Source organism: Camponotus floridanus, unplaced genomic scaffold (assembly GCF_003227725.1).
Source record: "Camponotus floridanus strain SB8 unplaced genomic scaffold, Cflo_v7.5 scaffold27, whole genome shotgun sequence".
NCBI lineage: Eukaryota > Metazoa > Arthropoda > Insecta > Hymenoptera > Formicidae > Camponotus > Camponotus floridanus.
In genome coordinates this window covers 1,992,076-2,016,126 of record NW_020229403.1, presented here as the reverse complement: position 1 = coordinate 2,016,126, position 24,051 = coordinate 1,992,076, and the positions used below count along the sequence as shown (strand labels likewise).

At 34.5% G+C, this 24,051-nt stretch overlaps 1 protein-coding gene across 9 annotated transcripts in view; it reads right to left on the bottom strand.

Annotated features, from left to right (window-relative positions):
- Positions 1–24,051, bottom strand: part of LOC105251481 (protein Skeletor, isoforms B/C) — a 61,240-nt gene that overhangs the window by 11,668 nt on the left and 25,521 nt on the right. For all 9 annotated transcript variants that reach the window (XM_025409539.1, XM_025409536.1, XM_025409535.1 and 6 more), the window contains exons 3-4: positions 12,185–12,410; positions 10,580–10,694 (exon numbers count right to left, since the gene is read on the bottom strand). In XM_025409539.1, the coding sequence (XP_025265324.1) occupies positions 10,580–10,694; positions 12,185–12,410 (341 nt within the window). The remainder of the gene's footprint in view (positions 1–10,579; positions 10,695–12,184; positions 12,411–24,051) is intronic.

Sequence of the window (24,051 nt, the reverse complement as noted above, 5' to 3'; positions counted from 1 at the left end):
ATAAAAAAGCTGTTTCACTAAAATGCATATATGTACTTTCTAAATTTCCATTCTCTTAAAAAAGCTTCATATATGTACCTTTCTTTTGTCTCATTTTTTTATTTGTTTAATATTTTTTCGTGATTACAAAAAAAACCTGTTGAAGAGATATAAGACTTTTACAAATTATGTAGAAAGTGTCAGATGATATCATTATTCGATAAGGGTGAAATTCGCACTAAAGGCACGGTCTTTGTGTAAACGTGTATCACCTTGCTTAACAAGATCGAAATGTATCCTTTTACGAGCGTTCTCTAGAATCCCAATTCAAAGTCGAAGAACGAGCAATTGGCAAGAAGGCGGATCAAGAGAGAAGGAAGACTACGCGATAGAAATACCAGGTTGAAATTCGAACTAAAAAAGGCCTTTTATTCGCGAGATCGTTGAACTTTAAGTAGGTGATAAATTAAACGAGCCCTTTGCACCCTTCTCCCTTTTCACCCTCTCTCCGTAATACGTCTATATCTTAGCCGCCAGATTTAATGGAGTTTTTTTCAACCAGGAGTTTTCTATCCTGCGGATAAGCTCTTGTTAAATATGTTCCGCTGGGCCAGTCTAATTACGTGGATTTCGAGCATCGTTCAAAAATTCACTTCCAACAGAGGGATATTCGAGAAAGTATGAATAAATTAACTTGAGTTTTCATCAAAGACAATATCTACAAAATACGAACATCAACAAAGCGTCACACATTTATTAGAGATAAAAGGTAAAGATAAGGCTAGATAAAAGATAAAGACTGGGTATGAAAATGCCAATAATTATATTTTATATCGTACGATAATAACTATTATTTGACATCGCCAAAAAAATATCATTTGTTAATTTTAAGCTTAAGCAATTTAAAATTAAAAATTCTATCACAAGGAAATGAAGAATATAAATAGTGATTTATTGAGACCTATGTATTAAATTACAAATTGTTAAACTTGCCAACAGAATCAACTGAGTAAATATTAAAATGATGATATTAATTAAAATATTAACAAGTATTTTTTAATATAATTATTCTACGAAATATTTTACGAAATAAAGAAGCTTTTCACGTTTTGTTATTTTATATATATATATATATATATATATATATATATATATATTTCTGTATGTATATATTAAATATATGAGATTTTTTCTGCATTTTGCAAAAGCATTCTTCTTTCGCGACTTCTAAAGATGACTAAACTACCCTCCCACTTCCAAGATATGCTACGACAATATTAGTAGCAGTTGCCCATCCATCCCTCTGTAATACGAATGACGAAACTTTCCCGGCGACAGAAGGACCGGTGGGCGGTCCTCCGGGATACCTGGAACTTTCGCAAGCTCTCGTCCAATCGGCGTGTTGGAAAGCGAGAGAGCTAGATAGAGAGACAGTGCTGGAGGATATAAAGAGGGTTGCAGAAGAGGAACTGTCCCCTGGCAGGTTGAGGAAACAGAGAGCCTTTTCACCGGATGAAAAAATGATAACTTTCGTTATGAAATATGCAAGTGTAATTATATATAGATGCACGTGCTTTACTTGCATTTTGTGTTTTTTGCATATTTTGTTTCCGATTGATTCTATATAAACGTTTTGCTCGATTCTCGCACCAACAATTTTTTTATCATGCATACTCGATATTTGTTTACTGAAGCGGGTCAACGACAATGTGTATCGTTTTTGGAAATATTATTTCGGAAATATTAATATAAATAACGTAACGATATCGTTAATAATACAGCATAATTTCTTACTATATTCATTCTAAAATATGCAAATAGGAATTTTACAATAGTGTAAATAGAAATATAGTGTATTTCATGTGATATCTCTCACGTAAAAAGATTTATAATAAAATACATATAAGGCAATATTTATTTTAAATATTAATTGAATGAAGTATATATTTATCTTTTAAAACGAGAGACTTTTTCCGAAAAAAATGCATGTCTGCTTGTCAGATAAAACAAGTATAATATTACTAAAATTATATATTTGTAAATAAAAACCTATTTTAGATCTTTCATTCATGATTGGAAACTATTTTTGTAACAAAGCTTCGTAATAAATGTACTATTCCCTTCTTTACATTCTTAGATATTTTTATGAAGTGATAAATAATGAATACGCGAAAAATTATTTCTTAAACGGACGACTATGCTATTTACTGGAAGATCTTCCGAAACTGGTTTGTACGTCAGCTACTTCGATTTATCCATCGAGTTTCCATTGATACCCGGAGCGTTGCATGGGCGTGTGTACGTCAATGCATCGCTGTGTATTTGAGATACGATCTGATACATCGGCATACATCAGCTGAAATATATACCCACGAAGATGAGTCAATACGTAGGTGATGTTAAAATGGTGCACGAGATATTTAATGCCCTTCGACCTTCTCGTCGAAATTACACGTATACTCTGCATATTTGACTTTGAAGTCGGTGATATTAGATCTGATTAAATGAGATTCAATTTATTACAAACCCTTTCCCTCTCTGTAGAATCTTTTAAAGCTTTTTCGAAATTTTATCTATTCCTTATTTGTTTCATCATCTATTCATTATTAAAATAATAAAAAATATGTAATAAAATAAAAATCACGACAAATATAATTGAGAATAGTAATATATAAATTTAAAAATACGCGTGTGCGCGATAAGATTAATATGTACAAAAATTAATAAATTAAATACAATGATTGTAATCATACATGGAGGTTTATTGTGGAAGAAACCAACCAGTAAAAATTATTTTATTTTAACATATGAAATTTTGAAACTTTTGTCATTTATTCGCGTGTAAAATTATAACAAGTTTTAGCTTGAATGTTAACTATATAATCGTCAATCAATATTGGAAACTGTGTAAACAAAATCGTTAGTTCCTCGAGAAGATGCCATCTTCTCGATCAAAAGCTTCGACCTTCGAAAACAAACTCCTGGCCTTCGACCTCGACACCGAGACCACTGGGGGAGGCGGGGGGGGGAGGTGATCCCCGGTGTTCAAAATGGCGGCGCTTGGAACACGGAATACCGCAACATGAGCAGAAGCGGAGGAAGAGAGACACCTGTGCGAGGGATAAAGAGAGGATACGCCAGACAGTCCAAAGAAGAGCGAAAGAGACAAAAACGACGTAGCTTTAGATGAGGAAAATGTCGCGTCATTTTTAGGAATGCACTCCTGAATAAATAGAATGGAATAACGTAGAAACGAATGGTAAAACGAGATAGCCAGAGGTGGTAGCGTAGGAAGGAAAGGGTTGCGCGACGAAAGAGAAAGAGAGAGAGAGAGACAGGACGGGACAAAGATGGAGGATACCTGCGGAATGGTAAGGGTGGAAGGAAAGAAAGAGAGACAGAGAGAGAAAGAGAAAGAGAGAGAGAGAGAGAGAGAGAAGGAGAAAGAGAGCAGGGGAGAATAAGAGAAAGAGAGAGAAAGAGAACATCCTCGGCTGCCAGCCAGCCAGTCAGCCAGCCCCGGCCAACATCGACCGGGTATTGTCGCGTCTGCGCTTGCGCCACTGTTATCCAGGACTATCAACCTTGCCTCAATTCCTGATCGTCCGTTTTCCGTGTCCCCGTCAGCGCTACTTGTGTATAGGACTATTGACTCGTGTGTGCGAGCGCGCATCCGTACGTACGTATATATGACGTATGTATGGCGTGTGTCTATGCGTATACATGTGCATATGGACACGCGGTATCCGCGCAACTCGCGCGTATCATCCCCCCGTGACGCGTTTATGTGCCAGCCGCGATCACGCTCGACGTCGAATCGATAGACGTCGAGATTTCTCATGTGCGGATAGTCATTTTCTACGTGATCGATGAACCTCCAAATATCCGAAAGCCGAAACGCGTTATCGGAAATGGTTGTTTATCGAGAGCAACGTTGAATTTTGCGCTATATGCTAAAGCTTTGTTAAAACTTGTATTGATAATAAAAAAAAAATAGCGTAACCCATCATGGGTTTATTGTAATAGACAAATAAATATATGAGTTTTTTAGTCAAATAAGTTTAAATAATAAGTATAATTTGTGGCACAAGAGTAGAAATGTATTTCAAAGTTTCTCTTAAGTTTACATTTCAAAGTAATTTTATTATTGCTGAGGTATAATAAAAAAAGTAAAAAATTAAAAAGTAAGGAATTTCATTTTTACAGGCAAAATTTTGAAATAAATAATTTGAAAATTTTTTTAAGTTTTTAATGAGAGAGAGACTAAAAATGATTAATATAAATGTTGTTATAAAACATCTTTTTAAACCATCTTTCTTTTCGGGCAAACATTGTAAATTTGAATTAACTATTCAAGACTCATCTAATTAAGAATCATCAAAATAAATTTATTTTTATAATTTATTCTATAATTTCGATCAAATGAATGATAGCAACAAATCATAAATAAATGCCTTGGCAACTTTTAATTTGTCCACCGATTTGTACGTCGATATTGTGTACGGAATCGTACGTCGATCGTTACTGTATCCAGTGACAAGTTAGCCGATTTGTCAAGATTATTAATGGCTGTATCAATGGATAGTTGCTTTGCATCCAACTGCACTCGTCCTGCGAATTATTGTACTTTAGCAAAATTAGTTTGACGAAAAAATTCTAATAAAGCGATAGTAATAATAATGTAAAGTACTAATGTAAAAATTGGTAGTAAAAACGAAAAATCGATGTATGCGAGAGTCTTGGTCTCTCTCTTGAGAAAATACAAAAATATATGAGAATTTCCGTGCAATCTATGCTAATATCACTGAGAGCACGCATAAAAGCTATTTAAAGTGTGCAGATTTCAAGAAAATATCTTCGATCCATTAGAAAGAAATGTGTCATGAGTTATATCGAAAGATAGAAATATATTAATAAGAAAAAAAAATACATACGTGACACAGATCGCGTGAAAGATGTGAAGCGATATTTCAAACGATATACGTCCGAACTAAAATCTCCCATAAGACCCTTTTCCAAATACTCTGCGAGAAGGCATCGCGAAAACCCCGTGTCCCGATATGAAATCGATTATTAACATTGACTTCGATGAAGGACCAACGGCATCGTAGGGCTTTCGAAGTTATACGACGTGCTTGAAAAGCTCTCGCGGAGCCAATACAATGAATGATGTCAATATAGAGAAAAAATATTTCAAAGCTTTTAAACGCACACCGTCCGTGAAACTTATCAGTGTCGCTTTTATGTTTCATATTGTTGACGGCATCGCAAAATCACCCGCATGTCACGAAATTTTATTATTCCGTTGAAATATATGACCGACGGAATTTTGACCGGTGAATAATTTTCATCATGAGGTATATGCAAATATTTAGCCCGATACGCGATGAAAAAGCGAGGATAAAACGCGACATGATGTATGTATATTAATGTATATTAATAATGCATCTTATAAATAATAAACTATAGAAAAGAGAGTAACGAAAATTGCGCGATATATTTTTTATGGCCCTAGTTTTTATCTTCTTATTATCATTAATAATTAATTGAAAACAATTTTATCAAGTTGATGCAAAATAATATCGAATTCTAAAAAAATAATACGAGAATATATAAAAGAATATTGCAACATACATATTCACTTAAATCATCTGTAATAACTGCAAACAATAATAATAATAATAATATCTTAACATTTGCACATACAATTTTAGAAAAATATTATGAATATAGAGAAAAGAACGCGCTTAATAAAATGCATTAAAGATATATTTCTTTCATAAATAAATTATATTCAGTATTTGAGATTATTAAAAAAAAGATTGTTAAACATTTTAGAATATCTATTAATATTGAGAAACTACTTTGCACGATATCGGCAAGAGGAGCTTATGTCTGATCAGGACGCGATTCTCCACTTGTGCGCTCTTTTGAGAATTCACGCCAGGAATCTATTCTAAGCGGTTATTAATTGACGCTCTCTCAAGCACAGGGTCGGATCGTCCACTTGGTGCCAGAAGCAATCGTACTTCGTCATTCCACCCCGAAAACTATGAGGCGTTTAATTAACCCCGGGACGCCTAGAAAAGAGACCGGAGAATTCACATGCAAATGTCGTGTGACATGACTATGGAACAATCATTTCTTTTTCCAACTAGAACGCGGCTAACAGAACGAACACCGACTTCTGACACTTCGTGCGAGCTAGATTTCATTCGGAAATATCGCCATTTCAGCGAGAAAAGAAAACTCTCCAAAAAGACATAAAAAAAGAAACGTGTCAAAAGTGTCTGCTTTTTTCTTTTCCCTTGAAAAATCTGGTTTCTCAAAAATAACGTTATTTTTCGAAGGATAAGGAGACGACAAGAGAAAGTAGAAAGAAACGAATTATCATTCATTATATTTGAAAGTCTCGCTTGAAAATATTATCATAATCGTCAAAATTATGTGCCATTACGATAAAATATATTACGATCAATGATTTTAAATTTTGGAAGGATTTTACATAATTTTATCGCGTCGTATAATATAATGCGAACAATGAACACAATGCAATGCACGATCGGTGAGATAGTTTAACATGATGTCTGCCTTTACACGATTTGTTGTTGGTTTAATCAGATACACGAATGAGTCACGCTATGAAAAACGACAAACGCAATCGAGCTAATCGCAAGTGGCATAGTAGTTCATGTCACGCATAGGTCAGCCAGAAAGTGAAAAATACTGTAATCGATGATACCCGTAAAAGATATTAATGCAATTACATTAATTTAATGCAATTACATTAATTATTAATTTCGTATCCCTAAAAGATATTTTAACTTTTTTTTTATCTATGCATAGAATATTTATAGAGATTCGTGAATAGTTATTAAATTTATCGAAATATATACATTTTCACAATAATATACTTTTAGTACTATGAATACATGATTAGAAATATATTAATTGTTAAAAATTGATTATAACACATAAATATATTTTTATTATAGTTTTATCGTTAGCTATTTCATTCATTTTTTTTTTAATTTTAGAAATTTTCTTGTAATATTTGTATTATTTAATAATCATATAAGAATAATTTTAATCATTGGAAAATTAAAAAAAGATATAAATAATAGATTTTTCTTACATTACACTTGACATCAATATATTAATCAAATGTTTTAAAATATATATTAAAGATTATACAAGATTACAAAGATTATAAAGTGCACAATATTTATGCTCTTATCATTATACGTCATATATAAATATTTTTATTTTCATAGAAAAATGTAATAATATTTTAAAAATAATATATCAAAACAGGTAATTTGCATAAACAAACTTTATATTACTTTCCAGGTGTTATCATTCATTGTTACGTGCAAAGTATGCAACATTTGAACCCCGGAAATTAAAGACGATATATCTTAGGTCGCTTAATTTACATTCTCACTGTGCAACGCATCAAATTTCAAATTATTATATACGAGATATTCAACATTTTTCTAATAAATGATATTTATAAACCGAGAAAATGGAATACTATTTGAAACTTTCACTCGATCGATATCATTCTACTCATGGATTTACAATGTGGAACGTAAAAACACGAAAAAAGAGAGAAAATGAAGTGTATAGGAAAAGATAGAAGGAAGGAAAACGGAAAAGTGAAATGACAAATCAATCACTAGCTTTCAAATTCTTTTGCGAAAAATGAACGCTGTTGTTACATAAGATCGCAATGAAATGATGGGAGATCGTTTTCATCCTCTCGCAACATCCCTGCGTGCAACACATACACATACATAAAAGTAGCATGACTGACCGCTTCGGACGGCGGCCGAAAGATAGGATAGACGAAGAAAAAAATTACTAAATCCTACCTGAATCAGTGGTCTATTGAGCGGCGGTTTGATATTGCCAAAGGATATCTCTGTTCCTTTGAAAGGAAGCCCGACGGATTTGAAGGAAGAAGGATACATTGCTGTTGGAAAGGGAGATGTGTCTTTGAGAGGAAACGGAAGGAGATCCCGAGAACCAAGAGGAAAGGATGAGCAAAGGAAGAGAAAGAAGGAGCGGGAAGAGGGTTTACTCTGACAATACATCCTCTCTCCGGACGTAACGCGAAAAAGTGCTGACTGATAGACAGCTCCTGTCTACCAGATATCTAAGCAAAACCTACATCTCCCTTCTACATGCTATATGATATCAGTCTGTAGAGAGATCAAGACAGGGAGAGAGAGATTTTTCCACTTCCTCCGCAAATCGTAGGAAGAGAAGTACGCACGTAGAAGCCGGAAATCTTAGAAATGTTTGAATGATGCGTATTATGAGATTTTCCTTTGTGATCCGGTATAATCAAAGAATATCTTGTTTGATCGAAAACATTCCACGTTTTTGGTACCGTTTCAGGACAATCTCACAATAAACATCCCAAAAACGAAAGGTCGAATATATTTTTTTCATTATTATTTTCATTATTTTCATGCTAATAATAATATAATGCGAATGTAGAAAATTATGAAGTATATTTAATTTTAAATATTATCTATATATATTATATTTTAAAGGCGATGCATTCCGCACAATTTAAGAAAGATATTGGAATTGAATTCTCATGAAAACTGTTTCTCATACCTATTATATATATATATATATATATATATATATATATAAAATGCTATATATATAAAATACTATATATATATATATATATATATATATATATATATAGTTTTTTAACTCGTTTTGTTGCATATATTGTTCACACGTAAATATGCATATAGTTTTGTAAAAATCTTTATTTTTTTACAGAAGATATAAATTATTATATAAATGCTAATTGTTTATTATATAACCGCATATTTTTATTATATATATTTAAAATTTATTTCTTATTATATATATATATTTTATAATTAAATTTTGATATTATAAATTGTAATTATATCCCTCTTCTCCCATTATAAAAATAATCGACTGGTAATAACTGATAGGCAACCGTTTGCCATTATAATAAGAAGCTCGTTTCTGCTACTACTTTTTATACGAAACCTTTTTATACGAAACCATAAAAAATCTTTTCCCTCCCGAGTTTATGCTCGTCGGTAGGGCGGCTGTAAACGAGGATAATTTATGCCAAACCCCGAATGATGACTCGCGGCGATCGTAATGAGACACCCGGTAGAATGGACCGTAGACGGCGGACAGCGCGTTTTGCGGTGACAGAGCATGTCTGATGGAGGGTTGTCACGGTACGGGAGCACCCCTCAGACTTCGATATTAAAGCCCTCCTCTAATATAAGAGCAAAAGCTCTGCTCTCTATCGTCGATATGCTCGTCTCAAACCTTTTCCCCTTCCTAGAAAGGCGATATATCGCGTATGTGTGTCGTTATATTCATACATGTGCTCCCGATAAAAGAGGAGAGGGAAAACTGAGAGTAGTCCCGCTTAAACGTACTTAAACTCTCATGCGTGCACCGAGATTTTTAAGCATCGGCTCAAGCGAGAGAAAGAGTGGAATCTGTTTAAGAGGATATATCTTACATTTTAATTTGTGTACTTCTTGATGAGAGGAATTGAAAGAGCTAAGCTGGATTAACTCGAAAATAAGCGTGCATCATGCAAGGGAAAGAAACAAATAAAGTAAAAAAATAGAAAAGAAAATACTGAGCTTTTTATTGTAGAATTAAATGCAAAAAAAAAAGAACAAAGAACATAAACTCGTATAGTTAGAAGAGATTTTCGAGTAGAATGTCATCTATAGATTGAAATAATTATATTTTTAAATTCCTTAAAAAGTTGAAGTAATACATGTAAATTTCAATATTCTTTCACAGCGATTTTCGCTACGATATTATTGATGTATCATGTGTTTACTCGTCTGCACACTCGTGAAAGAGATACCCGAGAGATAAAGAGATGCCGAATCGTTTCGACCGATGTGCACCCGAATGGAGAAGCCCGGAGAAGCCGAAAAAAGAGAAGGGCTTATCCACCCACACACGTGTGCCTCGTAGACGCGCACATACGCACATGTCAGATCCCGAAGCTTGGCTTTCGTATCCATCTCATACGCACCATTGACCTCGAATGCACGTCCGATAGAGAGCTTCCCTCTCTCTGAACCTTCTCAAAAATCAAGTTATCTCTATTCTCTGGGCGTCGCGTGTCGTTTGGAGTAGAACGTGTGCAATATATCGAGGAGTCGAACGGGGAATGTCTGGACGAGCAAATTCTTGAAGAACTAACGCGCGACCATTGACGTGACCATGCGAATTTAAAAATAAGGTATATTATGTGACCCTAAATTTCTACGCAAATTATTGATCGTGTTGTTCACTTAGCAAAAAACTTAAAATGTTTAAAAGATGGCTGGTTATAATATTTTTACAATTTCATTGGATGTAGCTTATTATTTAATAACAAGGTTCTTTATATTGCTATGATATAATTTATTTATAGTATATATTCATACTATTTTATCCATTGAAATTTCGCCGACACAAAAAGGTTTAAATCTCAGATTCTGTTCTAATAAAACCAGCATGTGGGAAACGCGTGTAATATATTATTCGAGATCTTGATCGATCAATGCAATTTACTCACCGTAAATCTCCTGCACCAAACGCTCAGCCACTTGATGTCTCGTATACGTTTTCCTCCGGGTAACCTCAGAATAATGTCCGTGTGATTGTATGCCTTCAATACTCGTGGATCAGAGCTAAAAAAAAAAGAGAAACAGAAGAATGTATAATTTTTTAAATAGAAATAATAAAATAATTATATAAAACATAATTATATGAAACATTTATTACAACTATATAAATTATATTAGAGAGAACTGTATAAACGATAAAGATCAAAATTGATCAGAAGAATAATAATAAAAAAACCTGCTTCTATTTTTCTGTGATTTTTAATCGCTTCCAAATTTATATCGCATTATAATTAGATAAATTCGCATTCTTGCATTTATAACATACTTCATTTTAGTTGTAAAAATTTCCGAAAGTTTATGTCGAAAGTTTTTATTACAAAGATTCGATTGATTTCACGCCTTTTGATATCGGTGAATCTGTGTGTCGTGTGGACGATCAAGCGAGCAGAGGTTTCCGAGGGGACTGGGCGGGTTGTGCATGCGGTCAGGGATGTAGGAGGCCGAAAGGAAGGGTGCGGTAGCGAGAGTGATACAGGACGAATGCGCGCGGCAGTCCGTAACCAAGGGATGAAATGAAATTCAAAGAGCCCGTTGCGGGCGCGACGGAGGGTAACGCGGCGCGGTGCTTATATGCGGAAAGGAGGAAACAGAGGGAGGACAGGGAACGAAAGCAGAAGGAGGCCCAAACGCGAATGAGTCGTGATACGCGGGAGAGTGCAGTTAATAAAACGGGAATTATACGCCAATCTCGTCCGGATCTCATCTGCGCGAGCGCTTTATTACGTTTCTACTTGGCTGCTTCCTGTCCACTGTAGCGCGCATAAATATATATGTTGTGTACTATAAAATATCGTAAATTATCTTCTTTTTACATTAACGATAATTTGATTGTCAATCTTTCATAGAATACTTCAAAATCTAATAAAATATTTTTTTAACAGCAAGTTCTGCTCAATTTGAGCAAAAGAGATTTTACTCAATTCAAAAAGTCGTTTTTCGAGTTTTGTTTTTATTTCTTTATAACTAAGCCGCAACAAATCTGTTAAAATTATAAAATTCCATCTCCTCTTCTCGCCGAAGAATATAATTGTTAACTTTTGTTAACTTTTCCACAAAATTCAGTTGAAAAGTCGTTCTTTCTTTTAAATAGCTTATAATTCAAAAATTACTGATGCTTTAATATATTTTCACTAAGCAGTTTAGAAACATCCTCTACAAAATTATTCAATTGCTATATGTAAAATAAACAAAAAACAAAATCAAATAGCAAATTAATGCAAATTGATTGATGTTACATCCAAATATTATATATTATTTTTTTTGTTCTTCAATGGTTAATATTCTCTATTATATTTTTCTAGTTACTAGTTACCAGCTATAAATCTTTGAATATAACATTTGAAATTAAATTGATTTATATATCAAGCGATCAACTTGTTAACATTTTTTATACATACGCTCAATTTTATATATCAAACATTCTCTCACATGTAAAATATACATATGATAATATTTTATATAATGCTTTAAATATAAATAACGTCAGTAATTACCTACTGCTATCAGACTCGGGATAAGGTACGATATAACCATCGGGATTAGGCTGAGAGGTGTTTCCGACCCAGAAATAAGCATCCGGACCGGTGCCATCGTAAGAAAATCCTTTTATAAATATCGTTGCGTCATCAACGGCGTACACTGTACCTTTAATACCATGCGCGTATTGTTGTAAAGGTCCGATCAATGTGCCATAGTAATTGGGTCCGTTCCTGGCATAACCTGGAAATAAAAATAACACATGCTTATTACAGCTCTTCCATATATATAAAATAGCCAATATTAAAAGAATACACGTAACATCCATATTATTATTTTATATATCATATTTGTTATCTATATTCTATCATAGAATATATATTTTACTATTTGTAGATCGCAATTTTAAAATTAAACAACGTAGTTTGTTTTCTATTTAGCGAAAAAACTATTAGACGCAAATATAATAATAATTGTGTTCAAGTATTTCACAATTATAGATTTGTACGATAAAATAAAATATCAAAATTAATTTTAATTTAATAAAATAAATAAAATATCAAAATTAATTTAAATAAAATAAACAATCAAAATTTATTTTAATTGTTTTTACTTTTTAAATTTATTTTATTTCTTTTTAATTCTATTTTCTACCTTCGTTCCTCTTATTTTTTTTGTCTACTGTATTTCGCACTTGTATATCGCGTACTTTTCGACGACACGATAACATAATTTAATTAAAGTTTCTCAAAAGACGATCAAGTTAGTTTGCGAATTTTATCTAATCGAGCAGTGGGCCGAGAGACCGAGGAGGAAGTACGTTTCACCCTCGTGATGTAGGTTGGACGCATCGCCGCCCCGATACAAAACCGATGCGATGCCACCTCGACAGCGCAAAGGGAAGTCGGCGCGGTTCCGCGATTTGCATGAATTTCATTTCATTTGCTCGACAGGCCCGTAAAGCCGGGCACGCTGCAAATGTATATACATATATCTCGGAAGATCCAGCCGTGGCAGTAAAGATCAGAGAGCGTGTGTTTGGACTTTGAGATCTCGAAAACCCCGATGATCGTTTGGCGCGCTTCGGAAAAGAATAAATTTAAAAGCCGAAACTCTATGTAAGAGTATGTCTGAAGGATAGAAATTTCACTCGGAAAGAAGAATGAAATTAGCGGATTAGAACTCAGCTCATAATCCCTAGGGAACCGACGATGAAACTCGCGCGAAAGGCCATTCCTCCTTTAAATTCAATGTGTATGTGTTTGTGTTTGCATGTAGAATATGTACATCGAAAAGTATTTTATTAAATAAGTACAAAAATACAGAATAAAATTTTTTACTTGCAAATTTCAAAAATATATATATTTCGAAGAAACTATTTGCGTAATGTATGATAGCGTAATTTTACCTCGTAAAATTAAAAATTGAAGACTGTCAAGACTGAAATATTTTTAGAAATTACCTGTCTTGATTTGATAGTAATTGATTGTAAAAATATTTGTAAAAATGTGTGTCAATTATTTTCAGGCTGTCATAAATCATAAATGAATAAGAAGGTATAAAATTACAAGTTCTATTACGTTTTCGAAGTAAAACAAACCAAGCGCAGTCAGACGCCATTTTTTTTATTTCATTCATTCCTTATTTGATATAATTTTAACATAGAAAACATAATAACTCGTCATATCGTTTAATATCTTTTCGCATCGAGACGAAACGTTTCATAGCGTCGCAATTTGCGAAAATTCTCTCGACGGCGATCGTTTAAGCGCCCGTGCAGTGGAATAAGTGGCGTGTGCGGGCGTTTCTGTATTTAAAGTAGTGGCCCGTTAGCGTCGTTGTAGCGCGTTAATTCGTCCCGGTGATTATGGATCCATTAGCGTGGCAGCCAACAAATAGCACGGTACAATCCAATAACCGTCGCAGCCCATAATAAAAGGGGAGGAACAGGTTTAGGCGTCAGTCGGGGGTAGTTTAGTCGGTGGCGCATATAGTCTATGTATACGAGAGCATTCACACAGATACACGCGCGTGTTCACGGGATCCGCAAGGGTGGCTCGACCCACCCTCCCCCTCTACCTCCCTCTCTTTCTCTCTCTCTCTCTCTTCCTCTCCCTCCCCCTACGCAGGACGCACATTGCAGATAGCGATCGTTGCGTTCATTGTCGCATCATCGTAATATCCTGCTGCTATAGCGGGGAGATTGGACGGACAAAGCGGTACCGTCGTCCATGAACGAAGAAACCCCCGCGAGCGCCCAGGGTTCCCCGCCAACGAAAGTACCGAACGGGGTGGACGACGAAAAGGATGGGATAAAAGCCTTCAGCGTCATTTCCAAACAGCGACGTCAACAATGTCTCGATCGTCAATCCGCTTCCGCGAAGTACGTCAACGGAAACGACTACGAATATCTTGCTATCGATATTTTTAATATTATTATATTTTATAATAATATTATTATATTTAATATTTAATTAATAATATTTAATATTTAATTAATAATATTATACAATAACGCGTTACGCATTAAACCATAAGCGTTGTTTTTTTAAGGAATAAATCTGAAATAATGAATAGTCAATACGTTCGTTTTTTTTTCTTTTCAGAAATAAAATTCTATATCGATTTTAATTTAATATGTAAATTTTGATTATTATGGAAATTACAATAAAACAAATATATTAATTGTAATATGCATAAGCAGCTAAAAAATTACATCATATTTTTATTAGACACTGTAACTATATACATATTGCTTTGAAAATCATTATCAAAACTACATATACTATAATTTAATCTCACCGCATAGTATGAGTAATATTTCCTAGGATCTCGAGAGATTTGATTTTCACACGGATTTAAATTCATTGCGTACTTTTTTCAAAGGATTTCACGTTATATCAAAGTTTGAAATCGCTCGACATTCGAACCGTATATCGGTTTCAAGCGATCGAGGCAGCGAAATCAACGATGTGGTGAGCTATTAAATAACGAATCATATTCGTGTGCGACCATGTTTGAAATCTTCTATGCTGGGAAAATCGGAAATTTTTAACAAACAAGTTTATCCGATTTTTTTTACTCATATTCCGAATCTATAATATCAAAATGTAAAAAAATATGTAACCTTGTCATTCCGTTAAGTAAAAATATTCTCGATTTGCGTGATTTGAATCGCATCTCTTGTAAATACTTGAAAAGATATTTGCTCTTAATATCATTTTTTTCTTCAAGATGTATCGATGCAACTTGAAATTTGTATTTCCGGATCAACGGAATCAATTTTGATTTTTATTGCATGAAAGGATGTATATATCTCTCGCATTTCTTACGCAAGAAAGAGAAGTTGTATCCGACATATTTTATCTATAATTTATTTAGATGTTTCCTACCGAGAAAAAAAAATGTAAAACTAATTTCAACAATGTCCTTGTTGATGCTAGAAGACTCGCGTCGTTTGACTAGCCCACCACACGAATGAGAGTTCACCGTGAACTCGTTTGAAGGCAAGGTTCGTTTGAAAGCAGAATATGGTGCTGGGAGACGAACGAGGGAGTTCGGTCAACATTTGAGCTCGGTAAACAGCACCCACTTATCAATACCCTTCCTTCATTTCTCTCTCTCTCTCTCTCTCTCTCTCTCTCTCTCTCTCTTTCTTTCTCTAGCTCTCTGTCGATCTCTCTGTCGATCAGCTTCCGGATTGCGCATAGGTCCTTCAAGTAGTCCCCCGACACACATTGATCTTAGGTACGGTCTTACGGCCACCCCCTCACCCACGGGGAATACCTTAGCCCGGGGCATCCTCGGCATATTGCGTGCGTCGTAAATGTACGCATGTCATCGCCGCGAGCGGTAAGGTTCGTTAGCGTACAATGATGATGCGATGATATTACTTCGATCAAGTGCGAGGGATCCTTTATGCCGCGCGTTCAAGGGAGGATCGATCAGACTAATCCGCTCTTTTCGCTCGACCGCTTTCGTGCGAACAAGCGTTTAACGCGAAGCGAGATGGCTAAGTGCGTCGCATTAGGAGAACACACATTTTCTGCATACAAAGCGTGGTGTATCCGCAAAAGTTACGTCAGCTTCGATACCTGTACGAAAATAACGAAGTCTATGATTTGCAAGGAAGATCTCTCTATTTGAAGCATTCGAGCAGCGATCGCTCCCTGCAAGTTAGCGGAATTAATACCGCTAGATGCATTCCTGACTGGGGTCAGCATGCGACCGGTTACGCGGGCTTTCACTTTCGTCGAGCGCAGATCGTGCAATGCGGTCAACCGACGACCAGAAGCGGCCGAACGTCCGATATCACGCTCGATTGCAAGCGAACATCCCGGAGCGAGAGGCGTCCCCGGATCTTTTCCACGTCTCGTAAAAGAGAAAGTGATGAGGAATGGCGCGGACGAGACTCTCGGTGACTTAGGACGTTAACGAGACTAACCGGATTCATCGCGCGGCGGCGGCGGCGGCGGCGACGATGGCTGTAACGATGGCGTGGGCGACGAGGGAACCGGCGGGGAAATGTCGAAGAAAGGAGAGTACCGGGCGGCGGCACTGATTTTAATCAAGATATGGCCTGGCAGCAGCCAACGGCGGATCAAGCGAGCCGGGGCTTATCGATTTTCTAAGTGCTCCCGACCAGAGCCTCTGTCCTCATCGCTGACATCGGCGTGAATTTGCAAGTAACGGAAAGAAAATTTTTGCACGCGCACGCCAGCGATTTATTGTCCACTCAATCGTCGAATATCTCTTTTTTGTTCGGCTCTTTTTAAGTACTTCCTAGTGTTTTTTTTTTAATATATTATCCGCGAATAACGAAATATTTATTGCAGAATATGGATCTTCCAGGATCATCCCTTCGAAAAGAAATATTACGCATAAGCTTTGCATAAATGCATAATAATAAGATTTTTAACCTGCATAAATTCCAGGATTAAAAACAATTTTTTATATAAAAAAGAAAGTGTGTTCTCTGCTGATTAGCATTTCTACATTTATCAAATCTATTTCGAGGTTGTACGATTTACTTCATTATCAAGCTAAATATTTTTTCCCATTATCCTTTGCTTGCATTGATCCGATTGTAAAATTAATCTGTATCTTTCTACACAAGCTTATATAATTTCTTAAATCTATTTTATTTGAAAAATTTCATTTTATATATTTACAAATAAATAACACATAGAATCTCATAGAAAAAAGAGAGCTATAAAATGTTCAATAATTTTTATAATTTTAAATTCACTATGTATATATCGAATTATTAATTAAATCTATTGTTATCTCTCTCTGGCACAATTAAAAATGATTGTTATTATTTCTAACACGAGAAAACGTTATCGAAAATATCGGCTGTATCGATCGTGTCTTTTTTCACAATAGTTTATCGAAATCGTTCAAAGTAATGCCACTGTGACCTATTTGCAATATTCGATAAGATGTTCGGATTGGCGTTCAGTTTCTACAGTATACAAATAAGGAAAGTTTATTCGAACGTTAATACATACATTGCAACTCCAAAGCGCATTTAGTAGGGCAATTGGTATGTCCTCGAATGTACCTACGTAATTTCTGGACATAATTCAAGCAGTTTGCAGAACAAATCCTCTTGATATTTTCATAAAATGGCATTAAGTAGGAAACTACAATAATTATATATGTAACTAACTCATTATTGTATATTGAATATGTTGTATTTAAGTTTGTAATCATCATTAGCATAAAAATCAAATAAATGATCAACCAAAATAGCTCTTTTACATTCTTATATTTTATTATCAAAATATAAAATTAATTTTCGTATGCTACCATATATTTTTCCTATTTATAAATAAAAAACTTATGCACTAATCAAATTAATAATTGCAAGAATTTAAAAAATGTGATATTATCTAGTTAGTATCAATAATTTAACAAGTATCAGAACGAATAAAATCAGAAATGAATAAAACGATTGAAAGATTGAAAATTAACAATGTCCTTTTCACACGCAATTTTCAAAATTTATATTAATTAGTAGTTTCACACTAATATTTTTATATATTTACAACAAAAGAAATTAAATAATAATTGAAATGTTCATTTCAATATCTCATTCATTGGTTATATTAATTTAATAATATTTTTATTTTACATCAAGAATACTCGTTTTTTTAAAAATACAAACGTGACAATAAGTTCTCTCTCTTACCTGAATTAATATTAATTTTAAAGAAATAATTTAACAACAATAACTTGTATCAATTTTTCGGAAATATCAATTAAATTGAAATTGACAAAATTCAAAAGAGGAGTGCGCCCTAAACAAGAGACGCATCGTCGCCGCTGATAATTATCACAGACGAGGTAATCTCTTAATCGAACGTGCGAGTCGACGGCTTTTATCTTATAAGAACAGAGAAAGACTATATTTTTTGTCGTTTGCCCGTTAAGAGATTAAAGCCAAGGACTTTGCCCGCTTCGTTTTAGGGGCTATTATATCCTCTCGAAGGGAGAAAGGGAAGGGTAAGAAGAGACACAGGAGCACAGAGGAAAAGAGACGAAGAGAAGGACAAAGTGAAAGCTATAGAGAAAGAGAGAGAGAGAGAGAGAAAGAGAGAGAGAGAGAGAGAGAGCAGGGGGAGTGCTGAGCTTGCAGAAAGGGTGCCTGGTGATGCGTACCGTAGCTACCTCGCCAAATGCATTAAGACCACCCGTCATCCCTCGCAATATCGAACTGACTGAACCGTACAACTCGTTGCGAGCGCGCGGCCCGAATACGTTATATTCCCTCGCACTTGGTTGGGTGTGAGACTCAAAACGGGTAGGTCTCCGCTCTTGGGTGGTCGCGCTCGCCATCCGGTATAAGCACTTGCGAAACTCTCGAGTACTGGAAACATCACGCGCGAAAATCCCTCTCGGTCGATCGGTTAACATTCGGCCCGAGTAGCCGCAAGGAGCGGGGGTGGAAAAGGGAGAAGTGAAATCTCGAGGAAATAGAACGCGTGCCGCGAGGACGAAGCCGGTGGCTCAAGTCGTGTCACGGAGCGCCGTTTCCGATATGCTGAAATAAAGGCATCGACTTAGGACGCCGCGTCATCATGCGGCTTAAACATTTATTTCGCCATATATATATATATATATATATATATATATATATATATTTCGTTTTACTTTTCCATTCCGACAAAAGCGGAATTACGTCCTTTCCTCTTTCCTTTGAGTAATGTACAAGGTATTGAAAAATTAATGGCGCGAATAAAAATTCGATAGAAAGGAAAATCTCCAAGCGACTGAAATAATACCTACTTTGTTTCTGTAAATACTTATTTATTTTTAAAAATATTGAAAAAATATTCGCGCTTATAAAATTAACTGTTTATTAAGTAACTATATTAATTTCATGTTTTATATCACAAATATATATAAAAGATATACAATATCTAAATCTATAAATTGGATATATTGTGTAATTGTAATAATTTATTTTAATTCAAATACATATATTACCTACACAAACATACTTTTTTTCTAAATTCGCGATATTATTTAAATATGTAATAATTTCATACATATATATTCCGCGCGAGAAAGTTCGCGATGGAAATCGCGGTGAAAATCGATGCGAGCAACCGCCGCGATATCGATAGCACGAACCGATACGCGAAGCGTGTAGGCGAAGAAAGCGATATTACACAGTCCCATCCCTTTCCGATTCGTGTTTGAGTTTCACCGCGATATAAATGTCTCCACGCGCACACGCACACGCACTCCGGAGACACGCAGATGCGGGTGCTGTCGCATAATATCGATTGAACAGCGTATTTACGTGTCCCGTTAGAGACAGGTTCACGTAACGTAGCAGCGCTCCGTGGGAACCGAAATCATCGGAGGGTTGTCGGGGGTTCGGGGCGAGATCGGAGAGGGCTGGTCGCCCCTGGCGAAGCTCCCGTCGTTGACGAGAAGGCGGAAGAGGAAGACGAGGAGAATGGCGCGAGTCTGGGCGATAATGATATCGCGCCGGAGCATTTGTCATGTAGACGCGTATAACGCATTACGACAACGCAGGACACCGTGGCATGCGAGGATGTCCCGGAAGTCACCAGGTTGCGCCCGACTGATTAATGGATGACCTACAAGCGATGTTACTTTTATTTCCTGAGGTTCGGACATAATAATTAACGTTCATGTTGATTGAATCCAATTTTGTATCGGTAAGGTATTATAGAAACGAAATTGAGTATTTTATATAGACTGGGTAAATTAAAGCTTACAAAATTTCGCGTTATACAGGAAACATTATGTCTTTTAATTTATAAGAAGAGATATTTAGATTTTAGCATTTATTAAAAATTGCTAATTAATAATTTTTGTATAATAGTGTTTATGACTATAAGAGGTTTAAGTTTCCTTGTAAACCAGATTAAAACTATTCATTTGTCTATAAAGATAAAAAGTATTGTTTACAGTATCTTTTTATAAAAGAATGAAATAATATTCTTAATTATAATATGAATTTTGTTTAAATTATAAAATATACAAAAAAGATGAATTAATAATGATAAAGATCATATTTCTTATTGTCATCGAAAGAATATGATCTTCTCGACTTCAAATCATTAGTACTTTTTTCTGGTTTGTGCTATTTTTAGTTACGTAATGAGCAGTTTATTTGTGAACGACAGGAAAGACGACTGGTCGATAATGATGTCGTGACGAAGCATGTGTCTCCCGCCCGTCTAATAACGCATTATGCACCCTGAGGACGTGCAAATGGCACTTGCCTGCGGTACAATCGACGAGAGAAAGTCAATTCGAACGTTGCTAACTTGTTGCTATAAGTTAATAACGCAGGCCAAATAATTTCAGCAATTGACAATTGCAGGTCAAATAATTACTCGATTGACAGATGCGATATAATTACGCTAATTACTCACGAGAGACGTTTGCAAGTGCTCGACAAAGTGAAATTTAATCAACGTCAATTATTGGTGTGCGAAGATAGATAATAAGTGACAAGAAATAAAATTATTTCGATCACAAGTAAAAACTACATATTTGGAGTTTTTTATTGTACAAATAATTTTTATATATAATTATAATTTTCATATGTAATTCTTAGAATTAAAAAATGTGGATGCAAAATAAATTATAAGTAAATTTTTGTAGAAATAGATTCTAATAGATACTAATTTTTTCACAACTGTGTTCTTAATTACTTTTTACCTATATGTTTCAATAATTTTTGTTTATTTTTTATAAGTGGGGTAACTTCTATATAGTCATTCCGTTCTCGCGCGTTATCCCAAATCCTCATTCTACATTCCTGCCGTTGTACCTCAAGCGAATGCCAACCTATATCGGTGTCCGCAGGAATTCGAATCGCGTATCAACAACGACGGCCGTCGAGTATCGCAAGCATAGAAAATGAAAATAGAGAAAACATAAAGAATATAAATATGCTCACATTCATTTAAAAAGAAGCATGTTTTTAAGTTTATTATATATGCGGTATATTTCCGTTTATTTTTAATGAATCTCGATTTTTTAGGATCATTTCTATTACGATATAAATTACACAATAAAATAAATTGAGTGAAAAGATATCATTTTTATCGCGATAACATAAAACGACTGTGAGGACGACGAATGTGAGGACAATCGTAGATTTTTTAGGGGCGATACCATTCCATTAGTTAAATTGTTTCTCTCAACATATTCTTTTTCGACTTTCACCCCCGCAGGTAAGCTTTGTTCGTTTTGGTGAAATGGGTGAAAGCGACACAATTGCCTGGGTGTATCGCTCTGTAAGGGGAAAGAATCGATAGGAAGGAACAAAACGCGCGAGAGGATAAAGAAAATCATGGAAAGATATTCACCCAAGATCATTCACCCATCGATATAACGTCAATGTAATCGATTAATTTACATTCGAAATAAAAACATGTCGAGAAAATTTAAGAAGCAGACTCGTCGAAATCGAAAAAGATTTACATAAATCGGTGAATGCTTTTGAAAAACTACTTGCAAATTGTTTCTTTGGAGAAAATATACTTTATATTAAATGTACTTGATATACAATAAAAAAAATAATATCTCGAAGATAATATCTAGATGAAGCAAGTATTGACAGCAAATATACGTAATAATATTCTTTGAATACCTCTTCTTTTTAACATATTATACAGACGAGTCCAAGTAAAAAGATTAATCTCGAAGCTTTCCTCTTAAGATAGAAAAGATAAAAAATATATATATATTCTCCTGCAAAAGTAATTTTCAGTAAAAATATTTTTAGTATAAATAGAAGTTTTAATTTAACTCTGAAATTATAATTAACAAACGTACTTTCTTATTTCATATTTAAATATATCTGCGAAAACCAGTTTTATTTTATTTTATTTTAAAAATAAGGTTTATTTATTTTATTTTAAAAATAAGTTTATCCCGAATGAATGACAGGTTTTCATCGAAACAAAATAAAATTAAAAAACAGCCTTTTAATAGGGATGAGAGATTGAAATTCTTGACAAGACAATATAATGAATGACAAATGAATAGACTCATATGTAAGGAAACTTCATGTAGAAGCAATGTGATGATTAAGAATCGAAGTAGACAAATAAAACCGCAAGGCAATCCGCTTTTCTAAATTGTCCGACCTTGGTTCGAATCCGAAAAAAACTTACTGGGTCCGGAAATATAAGGAAAGAATCGCAAATTTCGTAATTTGCTCGAGATTTAAGCCGGATCAAAGAATGAGTGATTCCGGTAATACCAGCGTTCACAGATGGTAAATTATGACAGATTGTGGCGATTAATGGCTGAAATAAATCGAAGGAAGGCTTTCAGTTGTACCTCTCACCCTCTCTCTATCTCTGTCTCCCCTTTCCTCATTGGAATCGGGCATTTACATCGATTAAGCGTGGGCCGCAGAATTTGGGGATGGTCGACGCCGTATGCTCATCACTTCCAACGTCCACATAAACGCTGGGAGTCGCACATCTGGCAATCGAGCAACAAGTACACGCATTAAATGTATCCCGCTTACCGACTCCAATTACATAAAGTGCACCCCGTGGCGCATGTGGGACACATATCGCGAAGAAATTTTTGCAATTTTTATATCAATAGATATGCGGGTTCGCGAAACACGCCAAGATCGTTGGTCAGAAAAACAGAAAAATATTTTATATTCAAATATACTATTATGAAATAATATTAAATTTATTTTTTTGCTCCTCAAATCGCAAAGTTAATAGGAATAAATCAATTCTAAAATCATGCATTGTATTGACTCCAACTTGTTAATATAAATATAAATTCTATGCGTTTCTTTAAAGTAAAATTTACACATAAATTTAAAATCAAATTATATTTTTTATGCATAGCACACATACATATTTAGTTCATACTATAATTTTTGTCTATAATATTATTTTAATTGAAATTTATTATATAATTTTTCACATTTTATATAATTGTCGTAATAAATTACTAGAGAGAGAGAGAGAGAGAGAGAGAAAAGATAGATAATGGAGATAATAATCTCTATTAATTTCTTTTTAATAATTAATTTATTAATAATTTATTAATAATTAATCTCTATTAATTTCTTTTTAATAATTAATTTTTTGTGTCTTAAAAAATAATGACAGCTTATTGAGATCATGGACAGTAAGAATGATTTAAATTTCACAGGATTACTTGATCATTGTAACATGTTATAAATACATACTATTAGTGTCAAGGCGCTGCAGTGAATGCAAGGTCGAAATCATAAGATATAGCTATCTCACATAAGAATAGAAAGTAGTTTAATTAGAGTGACCTCGTTATTTTTGTACAAAAGATCTGTCTTTGCTATCTCATGATAATGATAAAAGAATAATTATCATTTTAA